Genomic DNA, 18,761 nt, shown 5'->3' with positions numbered 1-18,761 from the left:
CTTGTCCTTGCACTTTCTGGTCTTTCATGTGTAGAACTCTATTGCGTAGATGGCCCTGGACCTTCCGTTTATATAAGGAACCTCCACATCCTCCTCTTCTTCTGAGGATTCTTCAGATCTGCTATCAGTGTCCAGGCTAGAGCTCGCAACTTTATGACTTGTTAGGGCCTGAGCCTGGGGTGCTGACAGAGAGGATGGGACCTTTTGGGAGGAGGAAGGGGAGGGGGGAATGCAACATTTAACTTCTGTAGCAGAGCCCAAAACGATTCTCTGACACTAAACCAGAACCTCCCCCAAATTACGAGCCTGAGGGAGGTGATTGGGCCAAACCAACATCCTTAGAGACCGGAACAGAGCCAATGGTTCCTTCAGGGATCGAATGCTTCAAGTGCTTCCTCTATTTAACCTACTTCCAATGCTCTTTAGGATCCCCTGACTTCTTATCTGAAGAATCCAAACCTTTTGGACAACCCTTAGCAAAGTTCCCATACTCATGGCACAATTTGCATTTAAAGGGCAGTTGGTCATAGTCAACTTCCTGCACGTGCATCCAACTATCCATGCATATATTGAAAGCTGCTGGGAGGCCTTTCTCTAATTCCACCTCCACACAAATCCTAGCACAAGAGAAGAGGCCATCTTTTGGCTCTAAACAATCAATGTACTTCCCTAGGGAGTTCCCAATGAGCCTGAAAGTTGCATCATTCTAGCAGTGAAGGGGGAGGTAAGGAAACTTCACCCAGATCGGAACTGAGGATGGAACATCACATTCCGGGTTGAAGCTAGGACTCCATCGATCCAGATACAACCCTTGGGCCCCCATAAAGTATGGACCACTCCTGAACACTAAATCTTTGTCTAACCTATTCTCAAAGTAAAAATTATAGAAGCCTTTTCCATAGAAGGAGGATATAACCTCTCCTTTAATAAGAGGCTTCCAGTTATTCTCGATCCAGGATTTTACCATCCTAGGGGACGACCAAAGGCCCATAAACTGGCTAATGTCACCCCTATCCTCCAGCTGCAGGACGCGAGAGTGGGCCTGAGGGGCACATATCTCTATCTTGGGGATATCCTCCACCTTCTTCACAAACTTTGACTCTCCCTTCTTACTTAACTTCGGAGCTGAAGCAACCAAAATATTGAAGGTTGAAATCTCTGCAAGCAGCAATGCCGCTAGGGTATGCTCCATCTTTGAGGAAGCCAACACTACCGAGGAGGAGCAGAAGCAGGCTCAAGAAGGCTTCAACAAACAAACAACGCCTTCGCTAAATGAGTAGAGCTCCCCACCCAATGAACCGAAACAAGAGACAAGCTAGAGAGGCCGAAACCTAAACAAAAGGGCTGAGGACCCACAGAGGGGGCTCAAGTTTTTGACTACAACACCAACACTTCACTCCATTATTAGGTCACAACTACCTCGCCTCTTGGGAGCTAGTCGTTTTTTGAGAGATATTGATCATATTTTATTGACCTAAAAAAAAAATCAACTTTTAACAAATAAAAAAAGTTTTGTTTTATTCTAGGAACTTGTCAAGGCCTCTTACCTCTATGGTTGGAGCCTTGAGGATAATAGGATCAACTGTTGGTTGCTTCTGCTTATTAGCTTGCTATTCTACAGGGATAACAACTTTATGAACAGGAGTTGCCTTGACATTATTCATCATCGACCTTAGATTATATCTTTGTTGATCTTCAGTTTGTAGAACAATTACATTGTCCCACTCTTGGCTGATCTGGTCATTGAATAATGACTTCTCATAGGTAGCTTTGGTTAAAAACGTGGCGCTGCCTTTGTCTTCCATACAATGGATCTCATCATCTTCTTCAAACTGCTCTTCTTCCATGACTTCATTTTGAAAAGGGGTCTTCACCCTTTTGTCTTCATTGGCATCTTTGTTTCTTTGCAAAATCTGCAACTGCTCATTTGCTCTTCTATATGGATTTGGATTTGGAGGAGCAAAGGTATTAGGAACCCTTCCTTTCCTAGAATGCTGCTCAACCTTTAATTTGGAAACTTCAGAGGCTAATGACTCTATCAGCTTGGCCATTTTATCAATCTTGGGATCTGAAGATGATGAAGGCTTGCCCCTCTGTCTTCTTTTATCAACATTACCTTTGAGCTTCTCTGTAGCCATGATGTTTGATTCTACTTCTAGGGCTGAATCTTGCATATAAGCCAAAGAAGCACATCACCTCTCCCTCAACAATAAACAGAAGTCAGAATCAAAGGCGCTGGCATAGATGAGTCTAGCAGAGGTAGTGGTGGGTTTCACTTCAGCTGGTATCTTTTTGTACATGCGGTTAAATCTCTTATTAAAATCAGAGAACAACTCACCATTTTCCCTCTGTAAGTTCCCAAACTCAGTGTGGTAGTAAAGGAGATCCTTCTTATCCCCCAATGCCTTAGGGATGCATCATATAAGGCCTCAATATCTTCTATAGATATTGGGGTCAGTTCTCTGAACCATTTTCTAGCCTCTCCATCTAGGCTTTGGACAAAGACTCTCATCCAGACATCATCTTCACTAATGTCTGGGTTATCAACATAGCTATAGAATGATTCAAGATGTTCTTCAGCTGTAACACCTTCAGTCCTAGTGAACTTAGGCATATACTTCTGATATTCTCCAGTAGGCATAGCATTCAAAGGAGTGGACAGTATTAGAGGTCCATACCTAGCAGCTATGATTCTTTCCATTTTAGCAGGTGCTTGTGGACCTGCCATAGCTATGGTGGCTAAAAGAATATTGGAAGTATGAATGATAAAGGGTTGAGGAGTGACTGATAAGACTAAAGGAGTATGATGGATAGGAGGTGAGGTTTCCTTTGGGCATACAACAAAAGGAAAACCTAAAGAATAAGGAGCTTTATGAATCTCTAAGAGTTTTTCTTCGCTGCTAGTATTAGAAGCTATACTCTCAACATATATTTGTTCTATTACATGACTTGCTTGAAGAGATATAGGAGATTATTTAGGTTTACCTGAACCTGATGCTCCTTTATGCAATACCTTTCTTTCTCTGATGATATTTTCAGGGTCAAGTACTGGGTCAGCTTGTGACTTTTGAGGATTTCTTCGAGTTTGCCTCACAAACTGAGCCAGAACTATGAAGTGGAGTCGCCAAGAGGTTTGGCCTCCAGTAGAGTTGCCAGATAGATGTTTACAACCAAAAATGTGCCCAAACTTTGTCTACCATCAAAGCTGGATCTGTGTCGTTTCCCAGGGAAGTTGAGCTTCAGTGTCCTTTCCCCAGCAATGACGCCATTTATGTTATCACTCTAGGAAACTCTCCTAGGTTGCAGTTCAGAGATGCTTAGTAACATACATTCTTCAATATTGTTCTCAAAACTATTGGAATGGATGATGGTTTGGATCAAGCCAGATAATCGTTTCAACTATGTTTTTACTCAAGACATGCATGAACACCCTCAACTTACAAGGCTTTAGACCATTAATGCTCAATAGTTTGTAGATTCAATGAATGGATGGAGAATACTAACCATACTGGTAGATGCATACATAAACATAAATGAATGGCTAGATACAGGAAGCAAAAGAGAATACTGACTGTACCGGCAGATGCATATATGACCACATATGAATGGCTAGCTACAGGCAATAAAAGAAGCTTCATTTATCAAAGCAAAGATAAGATGACAATTATCTGGCCTTAGACACAAAAGAAAACATGAACAACCTGTCCAAGTGCAAGCTTAGAATAGAAGAGAAAATGAACATTGAACATATAACAGCAAAAGAAGCTTGTATTACTAATGAATGAAGATGAGAAGCTTGAGTAGCAAAGTCTCATTAGTCTCCAGAATTTGAACCCGTATTACATCTTACTTTCAACTATTTATAGCCTGTTTACAATGCTCCTAAGCTCTAAGAGGCTCAGAGTCTTAATCTTGTGGGACCTGTCCCTTAACTATTTGATTCCCTCTATGGGCAAGCATGGCTCAGAGGTTTTCACCTTCTAATAGAGGAATAACCACCTTCAGGTAGTTTGATGCACTGTATGGGAGTTGTCTCGTGCCAGAGATGCTCCATGATGTTTGTTTGATGAGCTGTGTTGGGCTATTGATGCGCTGTGCTACTTCTCGACCTCTATGTCAGTTTGGGGAGGAGTTGTGCGTGCTATGGCCCTTTCAATGGTTTAACAATGCACGCTTTCTGTTAAAACAAAACAATGTTGCCCTATTATGGACCTCTATTGAAAATAATGAATATCTCTGTTTTAAACAGAAAACACAACAACAGTGAGAAATCCTACCCCTCTTTGTCCTTTTCGGACTTCAACAATCCTAAAAAATGATTAATTCCCTTATCGGGTCCGCCCTTTAGGTCTTTGTCACATATTGCAGCCGACTAGTTCCCTCGCTTCCCTTTGTATTTGGAAATTCGTGAAAAAATGTTGGAAACCATGAAAAATTGACCTTGGTGGACTTGAAACTATGTATATTTTCATTCCGGAAACCCGTCGCGTTCGGGTTTTGTCGCTATCGGCACTGGCCAAGGCTCCTTTGTATTTCATTTAAACAACAAAAATACACACAACTACATTAAAACCGGCCTTTCCCGCGGACTTGAAATATTATGCAATATTAACTGGAATGTCGTCGGGTCCAGTTAATCGGGTCACACCCATATGTGTGTAAAGGCCCCGCCCCTTAAGGTTTCTTTGATGCGATAAAGCGATGTGATAAATCACAATCGCGCGTCGCTCACTCCCCGAGTCCTTCATATAACATGGCATATGCTCCCCGCCGATAGCGATATCACCGATATCGGTGATCGGCATATCGCTCGGCCCAATCTCATCGCGACTCTACTCCAACTGCCTCCGATGGCCACCGCCGATGTGACCCACCGATCCGATCATCAGAGATCGTTGAACGGTGGTGTCTTGCGTTGATTTCCACTGCCCACCTGTGCCGATCAGATCCGCCGATGCGATTTGCCACTTAGATCTGGGTCGTTGATCGGCCAGATCTAACGGCTGCTGTGCCTTCTCAGTTTTAAGCCTGCGATAATAGTTTTTCACTATTTTGGAGTGTTTTTTCCCCCTGATAGTGTTTTTCTGCCCTTCCAAGAGCTCTTGGCACACAACGATTTTGACTTTGAATGATCCTTAAGAGGATTTTGAAGACTTTTGGGGCATACTTGGATCATTTGGCATGATTTTAAGCAAACTTTGGAGACTTTGGGAGTGTTTTGGGTCTATTTTTGGGCCAAACGCTTCCAAGGCTAATAGGCCCAGCCCAAGCTAATTTTAATTTTAACATTTTGTTGTGAAAAAAAGGGAGGAAGCAGGGTTTGACCCCCCAACCTCCTCCATAATAAATGAATCGTTTAACCAACTCAGCCCAATGAATTTCTTGTAAACTCAGCGTTAGAATTTATATAAACCCAGAATTTATTTAGTGCACGGGGAGATGGAGGAACCAGGAAAGGGCATGCATTTCTAGGCAGTGATTTTTAATTATTTTTTAATGCAGGTGGAACCATGAATTTTGCAGGAGGGCTGAATTTTCACTTTGTCAGAATTTGACAAATTTTATATGGATTCAACACCTCTCGTTGCCACGAATGCAATGGCGTTGTTTGTTTCTTCATCAGAGTTTTTCATTTTTTAGCCATTTTTCAGTATGCAGGTGGAACCATGATTGCTATAAAAACTTGGAGCGGAATCATGATCCTTGAAATTTTCTCAAGGAGGAAATTTTTCTCCATGCTGGAATATAGTCAAGTTTATACTTGCAGGGATCGCAATGGCGAGGTTAGATTCACCATTTGAGTTGCAGATTTCCAGTCCACCCATGGAGCAAAATCTTTGAGTAATCTAGGGGGAATCTAAAAGATTCCTTGAGCCCCAGATTCTCAATTTCTCAGAATTTGGATTTTGGATAGTCGATTTTGCACTAATCGACACCAAAAATCTAATGGTGCATTCAGATTTGTCATTCTCTCATTTCATTTTCCAGCCACTTTTCTAAGTGCAGTGCAGATGTCCATATTCATGTGTGAGCAGTTATTTTCATGCAATCGATGCCGTGAGATGGATGGTTCAACAAGCTTCAGCAGTTTGACATCTTTTTCTTCAAATGGCCCCTGGTGTTGAGGTATATTATGTGTTCATGTACTTCTTCTTTATGCATTATGCTGCACAGATCCTTCATTCATGTTGATGCAGGATCTTGTTTATTACATGTCTTCATGATTCCTTGCTTGATGTGATGCGGAATCGCCTATGTGTTTTACTTGTTGTCATGATTCATCATGTTATGTTTTGAGATCCCTTTGTTGTATGTTGATGGGATACTCATGTGTCGCCATGCATGTTTGTTTTGAGATCCCTTTTATGCCATGATGGCGGGATGCTCATCGTGCATGAGTTTTTGTGTCATACTGATAGAAGTCTTTTGACTAAGAGTTCTGATAGTGGAACATCTCGTGGCGCCACTCCTACATTAAGGCATTTCCCTAGTATGATAATGACATCACCTCTTATGTACATCATTACTATTGATAGCGCTTAATGCAGCGACCTACACCATCTTGACACCGGGGCCCAGAGACGTAGTCCCTTCTGGACGAACTCCGTTATCAACGACTTATGCTTTTATGTTTTGATGATTGCCTTGTTCCTCTTCTTTACAGCATGTAGATGTATTCATTAATGTTCTTTTAAAGATGCAATTTAACACATCACAAAAGTTAAAGGTCTTGGAAGGGTCCTTCATCACACCCGGACCTAGATCACTTTGGGAGTCTCAAATACCTTGGAATGATTGTCCAATACTTTTTGGAGATCTGGAGAAATGGATGATTTCAATGTGGGAACCTCTAGTGAATATAATTGTGCAATTATGCATCATTGTTCTTTCTTTAGAAGCTTTGTCATTTCGTTAGAGCTGATTATCTTTCTCGATTTCCCTGCGATACCCCTTAATTCAACTTCCTTTCCTTCTAAAGATAATTTCATGGAAAGTTATTGAAAATTAAAAGCTATTGTACCCAAGGATTGTAGCCATTGGACTCCTAGTACAACATCAGCACCACCCATTGGAATGGAAAGCATTGGGCTATTCAATACATATTCTCCCATGGATAGCTTGATATTATGGCACTTTCCTGAGCAATTTATGGTTCCTCCACTTTCAACCATCACTTGACACTCTGGTGTTGCATATAGGAAGCAATTCAATTCCTTGGCTATCTTACAATGAATAAAATTATGGGTACTTTCTGAATCAATCAACACTATTACCTTTTTCTTCTTGATATACCCTTCTATCTTAATAGTTTGAGGAGTGGTAATTCCAACCAATGCATTACAAGATATAGTCAGATTCATTTCTTCTTTTTCTAGGGTTTGTTCCTGGTGTATATCCTCTTCTTTTGACGTTTCTTGTTCCTTTTCTTCCTCCTCTTCACAGTCTATGTAAAATAATTTCTTCTCGGCACACTTATGACCTTTAGTGTATTTGCTAACACAACTGTAACAAAGTCCTTTTGCTCTTTTTTCTTCCAATTGTTGCTGTGTGAACCTTGTAGGTTGTGGATGGCTAGGGATATCAACACTTCCATCTTTATGGTTGTGAGTGGTAGGCTTCCTTGTTGCCATAATTTTGCTTTCCATTTTTCTTGCCAACCTAAATGCCTTCTCCAATGAATTTGGTTCCCAAAGGCGAACCTCATGTTGGATGTTATCATTTAAAGTCCCTATGAACACATCAATCCTACGCTCCTCTAGAATATCTTTTACCCTTATATTCAATTTTTGGAAGTCCTCAATGTGCTCCATCATTGAACCCTTTTGTTTGGGATTTATCAATTGGCTAAAAAAAGTGTTGATGTGCTATCATTTCATCCATTAAAATAGCCCAAGTGATAATTTGTTTACGAGAGCAAAGCCATCGATACCATACAAACTGATTTGGTTCCAAATATAAAGTTGCAATGCGTACCTTTTGTGTGTTTTGCACATTAAGGAGATCGAAAAATTGCTCCATTTGTAGTATCCATGTTCCGGGATCCTTGCCATCAAACTTCCTCATATCGATCTTTGGAACATGGTGGTTCTTCGATCCAACGTTAGAGTCTATGAAATCATGATTAACATTTATTTTGTTCTCATCATGAGTTTCCTTTACTACCCTTTCACCATTAGTAAACATTTATTGTAGAAACTTTGTCAAATATGTCTTCAAATCTTCCATGCCTTTCTTTAAATCATCCATCTTAACTTCAACGCCATCCATATTAGCTTCCACGTCGTCCATCTTAGCTTCCACGTCATTTATCTTAGCTTCTACACCTTTCTTGAAACGATCTATCATAGCTTCCACGCCTTTCTTTCAACCATCCATATTAGCTTCCACGCTATACATCTTAGCTTTTGCGTATTTCTTTAAACCATCCATCTTAGATTTTGTTACTTTTTGTGCAAGTGAAATTGGTTGCACTTGGTCTCGTAATTTTGATATATCATGTTGCATTTCTTCCTCTTTTTCATGAGTCATGCTAGAGATTTCAGGTTGCTTACTAGGTGTTTCCATTTTATTTGTTCAGGGCATTAATTACCGATAATATTGCTTCACTATGCCCTTTGAATTCCTTCAAACTATTTTTCAAACCAAGCTTATGCAAAAATATAAAATAAAAAAACTACAAACCTTTTTTCACTTTGTAGGAGCTCGATATTGAATATGATGTATCTCTGTAATTTTGGATCTCCAAGGTCTGAAATTTCTTCCTGCGGTAACCCTATGAGTAGTATTTCTAACCCCACAAGTCTGATCATGATTGGATTCTCCAATGAAGGGTTATGCCAAATCTCCCACGATGAACTGCGTATAGACTAGTTCTGTAGAACGAACTTGTACGATGTGCCGCAGGTCACTATTTCAGCCTTGGGTTCTGAAAATGATACCCAAACAACTATAGTCCGTCCTTTTTCTGTAACTTCTTACAAAAATTCAATCTGATGCTCAGAGCGAAAGCTATGACGATTTTCCCAAGGTGACCTGTTTGGAATGTAATTTGGGAGTTTGTAAAAACCCTAACTTCCTCAAATTATAACTCCGAAAATATAGCGATACAGGATTTGAAATTCGGAACCGAGGTTCAAACCAATTTCTTCTTAAATGGTTTTTTGTTTTAGCTTCTGAAACTTCATAGTGAAAGAGTTATAGCGAAAATTCCACGTTGACTTGTTTTAGATGAAATTCTGGAGCTTGCAAAAACCCTAACTACCTCAGATCATATCTCCGAAAATATAGCGAGACAAGATCTGAAATTCAGACCCGAGGTTCAGCAAGATTCCGTGTCAAATGGGTTTTTTTTTTAAACTTCTGAAACATCGCAGAAAAAACGTTATAGCGAAAATTCCATGATGTCATGTTTGGAGCAGCGAAACCATAGAATCCAAAGCTCTGATATCGAATGTTATGAAACTAGCTCACAAAAAGATAGAAAGATAGATCAACGTCTTAGAATTTAGCCTCTTCGAGGGGGAAACCCCCTTTACATTACACAAATGAACAATTCTTGGATGATTCAAATGACAAAACCTCCTTTCTATATATAGGAGTCTAAGGGGTCACAGTATAACTAAGCTGACCTAACAATAATAATATAAAGGCACAAAAAATAACAATAGTGGGATTCTATGGGGCGCAATAATAACAATATGGGGACAATAGGGGCACAACAATAACAATAAGGGATACAATGACAATAATAATGGGGGAATCACTAGTATTATAGGGACCTAACAATCCCAGTATAGAAGAGATGTTATTATATTGATTTTTTTGTTTTTGTTTGTTTTTTTTTGTTTTTGCTTTTGTTTGGTGCTTGGTAGATCAAGATTTATAATGGATCTAGGTTGGCATATCTATACGTAAATGGTTCATGGACATCGAAGATTGGTGACCGCTACATCCATGGAAACCATTCGAGCAAATTCACCCAAAGGGATCACTTCCTGTCGACTCATTTGTAGATCCTAACCCGAAGAGCGTCGAGGAGAATTGACCCTGTGACCTCCCATTCATGAGGTGATTTAGTGACGGGAACTCGACCAATTGAGCTAACCCTTCGGGTAATTTTAGTGTGGTTCACGTATACTGGAGATCGGGATCGGTGATCGCTACATCCACATAAATATTCGAACAAATCTACCCAAAGGGATCATTTCTTTCCAACTCATTAGTAAGCATAACCCTGAGAGTGTAAAAAAGAATTGACCTCGTGACCTCCTATTAGCTAGTTGCTTTTAACAATGAGAACTCAACCAATTGAGCTAACCCTCGAGGTCAACTAGTAGATAATTATTTATGATTCATTATAGTCACTTAGCTCCAATTCTCATTATCATAGTCACTTAGTTTGGTATTTAGTTGTTGAACTTGTTCTTGCAAATCTATTATTTATTAGGAAGCACTCATGTCTCATCCTCTTGTCTGGTTGACTTTTCTATCAAGGTGTGGACCTTCTCCATGTCTTGCACAATTTTCTATCAAGGTTTGGACCTTCTCCATGTCTTGCACAATTGTCATCATTTGCTCCTTGATCTCATGTTCATCAAGATCAAATCTAGTTGAAGGACATATAATAATATTCTTAATCACAAGGATTCACCTCCATTTTACCATGGAAATTCCACTGAATAAATTGTGCCTAGAGTAGCTCTCATGCATACATAGTCTTGTCTAGGATTGGATCGCGAGACTTGTGGGGACCAAACCTCCACACATAGTGGTTGGACCACAGCCTCAGGACTATGAAAATTCTCAACTTATAAATAGTTTTTGTTATAGTACTTATTAATACCACATGTCCAATATGATATGTGTTGATATAGCATTTTCTTTAGTTACTTAATTTGAGATCAATTAATTGAAACACATAACTAACTTAAAAATAAAACATTAATATTGATCTCTAAATATTATTAAAAATATTTTAACATATTCGATTGAATTTAAATTTTTACAATCAACTTGATAATCATTAATAATAAGATTAAAATTATAAAAAAACCTATTCTAAAATAAACAAACTTATCCAAATAACTATTTTAGTCCATAATCAATCATATTTACAATTGACATAATCATTATATTAGATGACTTGTCTTTAATCGACGTAAGATTTCTCGATCGAAACGAGTTTCACTTCCCAAGACAGCGCCAACCCGATGGCAACAACCGTTGGTTGTTCCATCAAATAACAACAGTAAAAAGTGTGAACGCCTGGTACTCCGTCATTTTCAAAAAGGTCGTTCTGTTGCGATTTATGTCGACAGTGTTGCCATTAAATGTGGGGCAGGGCTGGGAGGCTGGGATATATGTGGACAGTGTTGCCATAAAAAGTCGGGCAGAGCTGGGTAGGCTTCGCATCGAAGCTTTGCTGGTGGGCTGGTGGCCACAAAATGTGATCTTATAGCTTTTCACGAGACATTTATAACCTATCGAGCATCGGCCTTCAGCCAAACGCAAAGCTACCACTTAAAGAAAATGGCAGGAATTATAACATTCTGCATCTCTCTGCAGCTTTCACTATGTGTCTTCATTCTTCTGGTCATTGGAGAAGTTAAAGTAGCAGGATTGTCTTCTGTGAGAATAGATAGAAGTATGTTTCCAAAAGATTTTAAGTTCGGTGCCGGATCATCTGCTTATCAGGTGATTCCTTTTACAACATGTTTTCATGCATATCAGAATGCTAATGTTTTTGTGCATGGAGATTTTCACAGTTGAGTCAGTATTGAATTTATGAGTGAGAATATTGCAAATCAATAAATGAGAAACTATTGCTGATTAATACTTCACACATCTTTAACCACTGTAATATTACGATTTCAATAAATTTTCAAACTCAATATTTTTAAGAATAAGTAAAACTTTAACTAGAGAAATCAAACATTACCATTTCTCCAAACAGATTTTTTTATCAGATACAATTTTCTAGATAAAGCTTATATTTAACGAAATGATTTAGTCTAGTGAAATTACATTATGTAGCAGAGCTCTGTGTTATTCTTCTTTAGAAAATCTTATTTCTTTTACAGGTAGAAGGAGCTGCTCGCGAGGATGGGAAAGGTGCCAGCATTTGGGATATATTCTCCCATATTCCAGGTTAACTTTCAACTTGCACATACATTAGGAAAGCTAAAGCTAATGTTAATGCTTTTTTATCAAGTTGAAAGGTGTATTTTACAGTTTAATTTAGTATGATGGGTAAGGATGTTTGACTGTCATTAAAATTGAAATTTTCATCTTAAAAATATTGACACCCTAAAAAGAAATTGAATCTCTTTGTCTTTGGTCAAAATTGAAATTTTAATGATAAAATATTTTCAATCTCTCTAGACTTAGACTTATGTTAGATCAGTTTTAAAATAAATATATGCTGATTTAATTTAAATAAAACAACGTGTTGATACAGGTAAAATCGCCAATGGAGAGAATGGGGATGTTGCAGTGGACCAATACCACCGTTATAAGGTAGAACTCATTAATTACCGGAACAAGCAGATGCACAGTATCATTATACATTATTATTTTTTGTGACCGTTGATGCGATTTAGATTCTATTTTTCGTGACCATTGATGGGATTTAGATTATTTGTTGGATATCTACAGGAAGATGTTCAGCTGCTCAAGTATATGGGAATGGACGTGTATCGCTTTTCTATTTCATGGTCGCGCATATACCCCAGTAAGGCCTTCATACATAACAATATATGTGAATAGTCGATAGCAAATTTTGGCTTTTCCATTTAATTTAGCTTCAGTGATTCTTTTACAGAGGGCTCGCCACGACACGGAGGGGTTAATCCAAAGGGAATCGCTTACTACAATAATCTCATAAACGAGCTCCTCATAAATGGTATTAGAAAATTATTTACTATCCCAACGTATGTGGCTCTCTAGTCTCCTCACAATTCAGATAAAAGAGATGCTTTGGATATCTTTGAATTTTAAGAGGCAGCCGATGAACCATTTATTTATTTATTTTTATTTGTTTTTAAATAAAAAATATTGTATTATAATAATAATGAAAAATATATATGGTTTTAATTAATAATTAATATAAAGAAAATGGTATAAAAATATTTAATTTTTGTTATGGACTGAGGAAATGAGATAAGGACCAGTCTCTTATGTGTGGTTTGCATGCTTATATATATAGTAGAGCTGGTCATTCTAAGGTTTTTTTTGTTTATAGTTGGAAAATCTGCTTATTGAAATCTGTTCTAGTCTTTTATGATAGTGTTGTGCATTCTTTTTGGTCTTGGGTTGTTTTCTTCGATAGAGGAAACCCGGGGAAAGATGTCAGTAAATGTTTTTGTTACCATAAACATTATACTGTTGACTCTTTTTTATAACGCTGAGGAAGGGAGCTGTTTTCCTCTTTAGAGGAGGCTTTACCCTCAGAATGACCCATAACACTCAATTAAAGGAAGGTAGAATAGCCTTCCAGCAGGTATTATGATGCTCGCATGTATAGGTAACTTTTTATTATGATTATAAAAAGTTAATTTTTTTGTTTGGAAAAAAAAAAAGGAAATTTGATAAAAATATTTCACCCACATAAATAAAATATTTCACAATTTATATAAAAAAACTTAATTATATATCATTTCATAATTAAAAAAATATCTTATATTTTCACTTTTTATAGTGAGGAAAATACATACTTTTTATACTTCTTAAAAGTGTAAATGTATAACTTATATAAACTATTTGAATATCTATGTTAAGTAATTTATTTCAATATCAAATTTTTTTGTGTATATAGGAAATTTTTTTTTATATATAGTTGTTTAGTCTAACTAATAGACTAAATAATTTTTTTAAGGATACTTTTCATGGTTAAGTTTAACAGAAAATTTGTAGAGATTTTTAAAATTTTGAGTGTAAGTTGTTTAAATTGTAGAACTCTAGTGCTGAAGAGTTTTTTAAATGATTTTTTTAAGGTCATTTTTCCATCGTTAATTTTAACAAAAAAAAATTGAAGAGATTTTTAAAAAATTGAGTGTAAGTTATTTAATTTGTAGAATTCTAGTGCTCGTTTATAGATTGAAAAATATATTTTAAATAACAACCTTTGAACCCATTTATACATTGAAAAATGTATTTTAAGTAACACCCTTTCATTTAGAAAAAATATTTTGTTTATATATATATATGTATGTATGTATGTATGTAGATAGATAGATTACTTGGTAATAAAAGAAATAAAATGAATATGTACAATTCACTCAATTTTTAATATAAAATTAATATCATATTTTAAAATAATAATAATTCCATGTGGGTTATAAATAAAATTTTCAGAGTTATATTAAGACGTGCTTAAAATATATTAATAGCAAAAAACAAAAGTAATGTGAACATGGTTTATAAATAAAATATTTTAATGTCTAGTCTTACTATTCTACATTTTGACTCCTTTTCATGTATTTTTTTGGACAATTTTATTTAAAATACATTGGTTAGAGTTGTAAATTTAACTATATAGTCTATACAATCCAAGTGCCAAATATAAGTTTCAAATAATTAAATAAAAACATAAATTAAATAATAATTTTTTTTATCTCTTTATATACATCACAGCAATCAAATCATTTATACATTTTTTACAAATGATTTGAAGCATAAATATTTTTAAATGGATTAACAATATAATACTTTTATTTCTATATTTACTTTATTTGGACTTGAATATTTATTCATAAGTGTATATGGTTTCCATGTATGTAAAGTGGATATACCTAATGACTCTTTGTACTGCAGGGATAAGACCTTTTGTTACTATCTATCATTGGGACTTACCAGAAACTCTGGAAAATGAGTACGGAGGTTTCCTCAGCAAAAAAGTGGTGTAAGATTCACTCATCATGTGATATTCTAGAGCTTCCAAACATGGAAACACAGGCATATTAGCTTTGTATAAATGATTTTTCTTTCTCTTTTAGGGAGGATTTCGGATTTTTTGCTGAAGAATGTTTTCGAGCTTTTGGAGATCGTGTCAAGGATTGGGTCACAGTAAACGAACCGTATACTTTCGCATATTGTGGCTACGATGCTGGGGTTTTGGCGCCTGGGCACTGTTCCCCTGGTTTTGGAAACTGTACATGTGGCAATTCTGCAACAGAGCCTTATATTGTAGCACACAATATGCTTCTTGCACATAGCATGGCTGTAAAAATATATAGGACTAAATACCAGGTACTGAAAATAGGTCATGTCTAAAATTTCATCTCTTTTAGAAGGTTATAACGGGTTTTCAACTAGAAGATACACATATTTGGTAGAAATTGAATGTATGAATATTGAAAATAAATTGCAGGGAAAGCAGAAAGGTTCCATAGGTATATCACTTGCAGGAAATTGGATGGTGCCATTCTCGAAATCTTTGGTTGATGAAATGGCTACCCAGAGAGCAATTGACTTTAGAATAGGATGGTATGTATGTAACTAGATCCCAGAGAGCAATTGACTTTAGAATAGGATGGTATGTATGTAACTAGATACAGAATTTGTTCTCTACTATTTACTTTGTATTAAAAATAATTGTATTCTTTGTTTGTTTCTGGATTGCCGAAAGGTTTATGGATCCATTGACATCTGGGAAGTACCCCGAGTCTATGAGGAGCCTAGTTGGAGAACGCTTACCACGGTTTACCAGTCAAGAGGCCAAGGAGTTGGTAGGGTCATTCGATTTTATTGGTTTAAACTACTACACCACATATTTCACAGTCAACAGTCCTCACCAACCAAATCCTCGCCATACGGATTACTATCTCGATGCCCGTGCTATTCTCTCGCGTAAGATTGCAGGCCATCCATTCACGAAACAGCTCATTAAGATCTATTATACATTTATTTTCTTCATTAAATATTTTCAATCTCATTTTTCCTTTATCTGGTGACTATTTACACCGGTGTTTCAGTTGAATTCAACGGAGTATTCATTGGAACAGAGGTAAATTTAATATTTAAGATATTTTTATGTGTTAGATTAGGAGATTACCATGTTAATTTTGAAATATTTGTGAAAAATGAAGTCCATTTTAGAGAGAGATTTTTCGGCGAAAATCACATGAAAAATCATTTGTCGACGCGTTTCGAACCAACAAGTGTGGTTCATCATCACGACAAGTTCGAAACGGGATGAACCAACTTGTCCTGATGATGAACCACAGTCGACAAATGATTTTCCATATGATTTTCGTTGAAAAATCTCTCTCTAAATTGATATGGATCACAGAAGCCTGAACTCTATTAATGAAGTCCATTGTTTAATTTTGTGTCATATTGTCAAATTTCCGAAATATTTTAGAATTTAGAAAATTACCACATAGCATGAATTTCGTTGAAACTTATATAAAAATTACATCTGTGTTCAGGAAGGTGTTCCTTTTTTGAGGTCTTATCCGGCTGGTTTAAAGGGCGTTATAGATTATATAAAACATCGTTATGACAGTCCTACTATGTATATTACTGAAAGTGGTAAGTTATTGTTAATTGAGCAGAGAAGTTTATTTTAGAACCCAGTATGAGAGGATGTGTAAGTTTTGTCTGTCTCTCTGTGCCCTTTTAAGATAAAAATTATGTTCTAAATAGAAAAATAATGTTCTCTATAATTTAAAAAAAAATGAATATTCTATAAAGTGATTAGCATTAATAATTTGTGAATTAGATGTTTAAATCTTATACTTTTCAAAAGTATTTCAACAAGAGATTTAAATAAACTATTTGAACATCTATGTTAACTAATTTATGTATAATATTAGTTTCATATATATCTATATATAGAAAAAGAAAATTATAGTTAAAATTTTTATTTAGTCTTATATACTTTATTTAGCATTCAAAAATACAATTTAAACAATGAAAAATAATGCATTGTATTTTGCAATATAAAAAATTTTGCACGTAAAAAAATTTGATCCCTCTCCATTAAATCTATACTAATATTTATAAATTTCGTGCTTAATAAATCGCATCACCAACCACACTTCAAAAGCACCTTTCCAAAAACACTCCCCTTTTTTTTTTTACAGAAAGTTTCTATTATTCTCATTACACAACTTCAAATTTAAGGGAAAAAATAGTCACCTTAATATTCCTTACAAAAATTTGAGGAAAAAATCTTGTCACATTAATGTTACTGGAGGAAAAAATCTTGTCACATTAATGTTAATGGTTCCTTGCATAATTTGTGGCATTACTAACCACAGGGATATGGATATGAAGGATATGGAGATTACGACAATGGCACAACTGCGCTGGAACAAACATTGAACGATTTCGGGCGAGTGAAGTACCATTCAGATCATTTATCAGAATTGCTTCAAGCTATAAGGTAAGCTAAGCCAATAGTTGGAAAAAAGTTAAATCAATATTCTGTAATTTATTTAAGCTAAGCTAATATTCAGAACTGTATTTTTGCGATTTCTTCGGTTGAAAAAAAATTAAATCAATATTTTGTAATTTATTTTATTTATTTCTTTACTGTGGATGTGAAAGAATTTGATACAGTGATAGGGTTTGCCTGGTTTTTGCAAATGATTAGCGAGGGAGGTGACATACGAGGGTATCTGGTTTGGTCGTTTCTGGACAACTTTGAATGGGCGGGTGGCTATAACTATCGCTACGGTTTAAATTATGTGGACCGCCACGATAATTTGAAAAGACATCCGAGGGCGTCGGCGCATTGGTTTAGGGATATCCTCCAAACCAGGGACGTCTCTTCTCTAAATGTGGAAAAGGAGAGCAGCGGCACCACCTACCAGAGGTTCATACAGAGCCTGCTTTATGGATACAGCTAAGATATTTTGTCTGCCTCTATCCACCAACTTGATGGATGATATTTTCAAATTAATATTTTATTGACAACATTTCGGATGAAAAGGAATCTGACATGGCACTTTGTATTAATTTTTTTTATTTGTAAATCTAAGTTACAGGGGTCAAACTTTAAGATTTTGGGTGTTCCAAAAGTTTTTGATGATGGTAAATCAATTTCCACCATTAAAAACATGATTTAAAAACGGCTTTTGCAAGATTCGTTAAATTTTTTTACCCGGATTCTAGCCTACTTGTCCAATTTTTTTTAATCAATATTTTATATTACCAAAATAAACACATCCATTTTCTTTTCATTTCAAAATTAGTTTTCATATATGTAAATATTTAAATTAGGCCATGTCTACCAAGGTTACAATTTAGGTTGGATGAGGAAATTTTCACTGGAATCTCACAATATTTCTTTTATGCACTCAAACAATTTCAAGCAAAGATTTAATCTTATTTTTTATTTTCACATAATTTTTTTTTAAATTAATACTTTATATTACTAAAATAAATACATTTCATTTTCTTTTCATTTTAAAAATAGTTTTCATATATGTAAATCTTTAAATTAGGTCTTGTCTACCAAGGTTACAATTTTGCATGGGAATTTGACAATATTTTTTTAAGAAATCTAATTTTAGAAATAGTTGAATAAAAATATTTATTTGTAAAAATAAATTCAGTATCTTCAAAAACCTTTGGAACTTCCAAAATCAACTACCACTTTAAATTATATATTATAACAATTTAATAATAACATACTTAAAAAATATTATATAATCATTAAATAATTTTAACAATTACATCAACAAACACCCAAAAATAAATGAATAATCAATCTTTTATGCTTTAATCCATTTTTTGGCATTTTTTAAATAACCACT

At 35.7% G+C, this 18,761-nt stretch overlaps 1 protein-coding gene across 1 annotated transcript; it reads left to right on the top strand.

Moving 5' to 3' along the window:
• The first annotated feature begins 11,492 nt into the window (after window positions 1–11,492).
• Window positions 11,493–17,945, top strand: LOC149154745 (beta-glucosidase 24-like). Its single transcript, XM_089439887.1, has 13 exons — window positions 11,493–11,694; window positions 12,081–12,147; window positions 12,458–12,516; window positions 12,655–12,730; window positions 12,821–12,901; window positions 14,812–14,899; window positions 14,994–15,246; window positions 15,368–15,483; window positions 15,626–15,846; window positions 15,972–16,003; window positions 16,428–16,530; window positions 17,278–17,386; window positions 17,597–17,945. Exons 1-13 carry the CDS (start codon window positions 11,530–11,532, stop codon window positions 17,850–17,852), a joined length of 1,626 nt encoding a protein of 541 aa, XP_089296013.1. The 5' UTR covers window positions 11,493–11,529; the 3' UTR covers window positions 17,853–17,945.
• Window positions 17,946–18,761: the final 816 nt, after the last annotated feature.

Source organism: Pinus tabuliformis, chromosome 9, assembly GCF_031772625.1.
Source record: "Pinus tabuliformis cultivar Carrire ecotype Pingquan chromosome 9, CPIR1, whole genome shotgun sequence".
In the NCBI taxonomy this organism is placed as follows: domain Eukaryota; kingdom Viridiplantae; phylum Streptophyta; class Pinopsida; order Pinales; family Pinaceae; genus Pinus; species Pinus tabuliformis.
The sequence above is the reverse complement of the archived record's forward strand: the minus strand, read 5'-3'. Positions and strand labels throughout refer to the sequence as shown.

Bases quoted from the DNA above. Each gene is read 5' to 3' on its own strand.
- LOC149154745 (XM_089439887.1), top strand. From the start codon at position 11,530: ATGGCAGGAATTATAACATTCTGCATCTCTCTGCAGCTTTCACTATGT. The intron at 12,148-12,457 runs GTTAACTTTCAA...GTGTTGATACAG, and splicing joins TATATTCTCCCATATTCCAG to GTAAAATCGCCAATGGAGAG. The intron at 17,387-17,596 runs GTAAGCTAAGCC...GCAAATGATTAG, and splicing joins GAATTGCTTCAAGCTATAAG to CGAGGGAGGTGACATACGAG.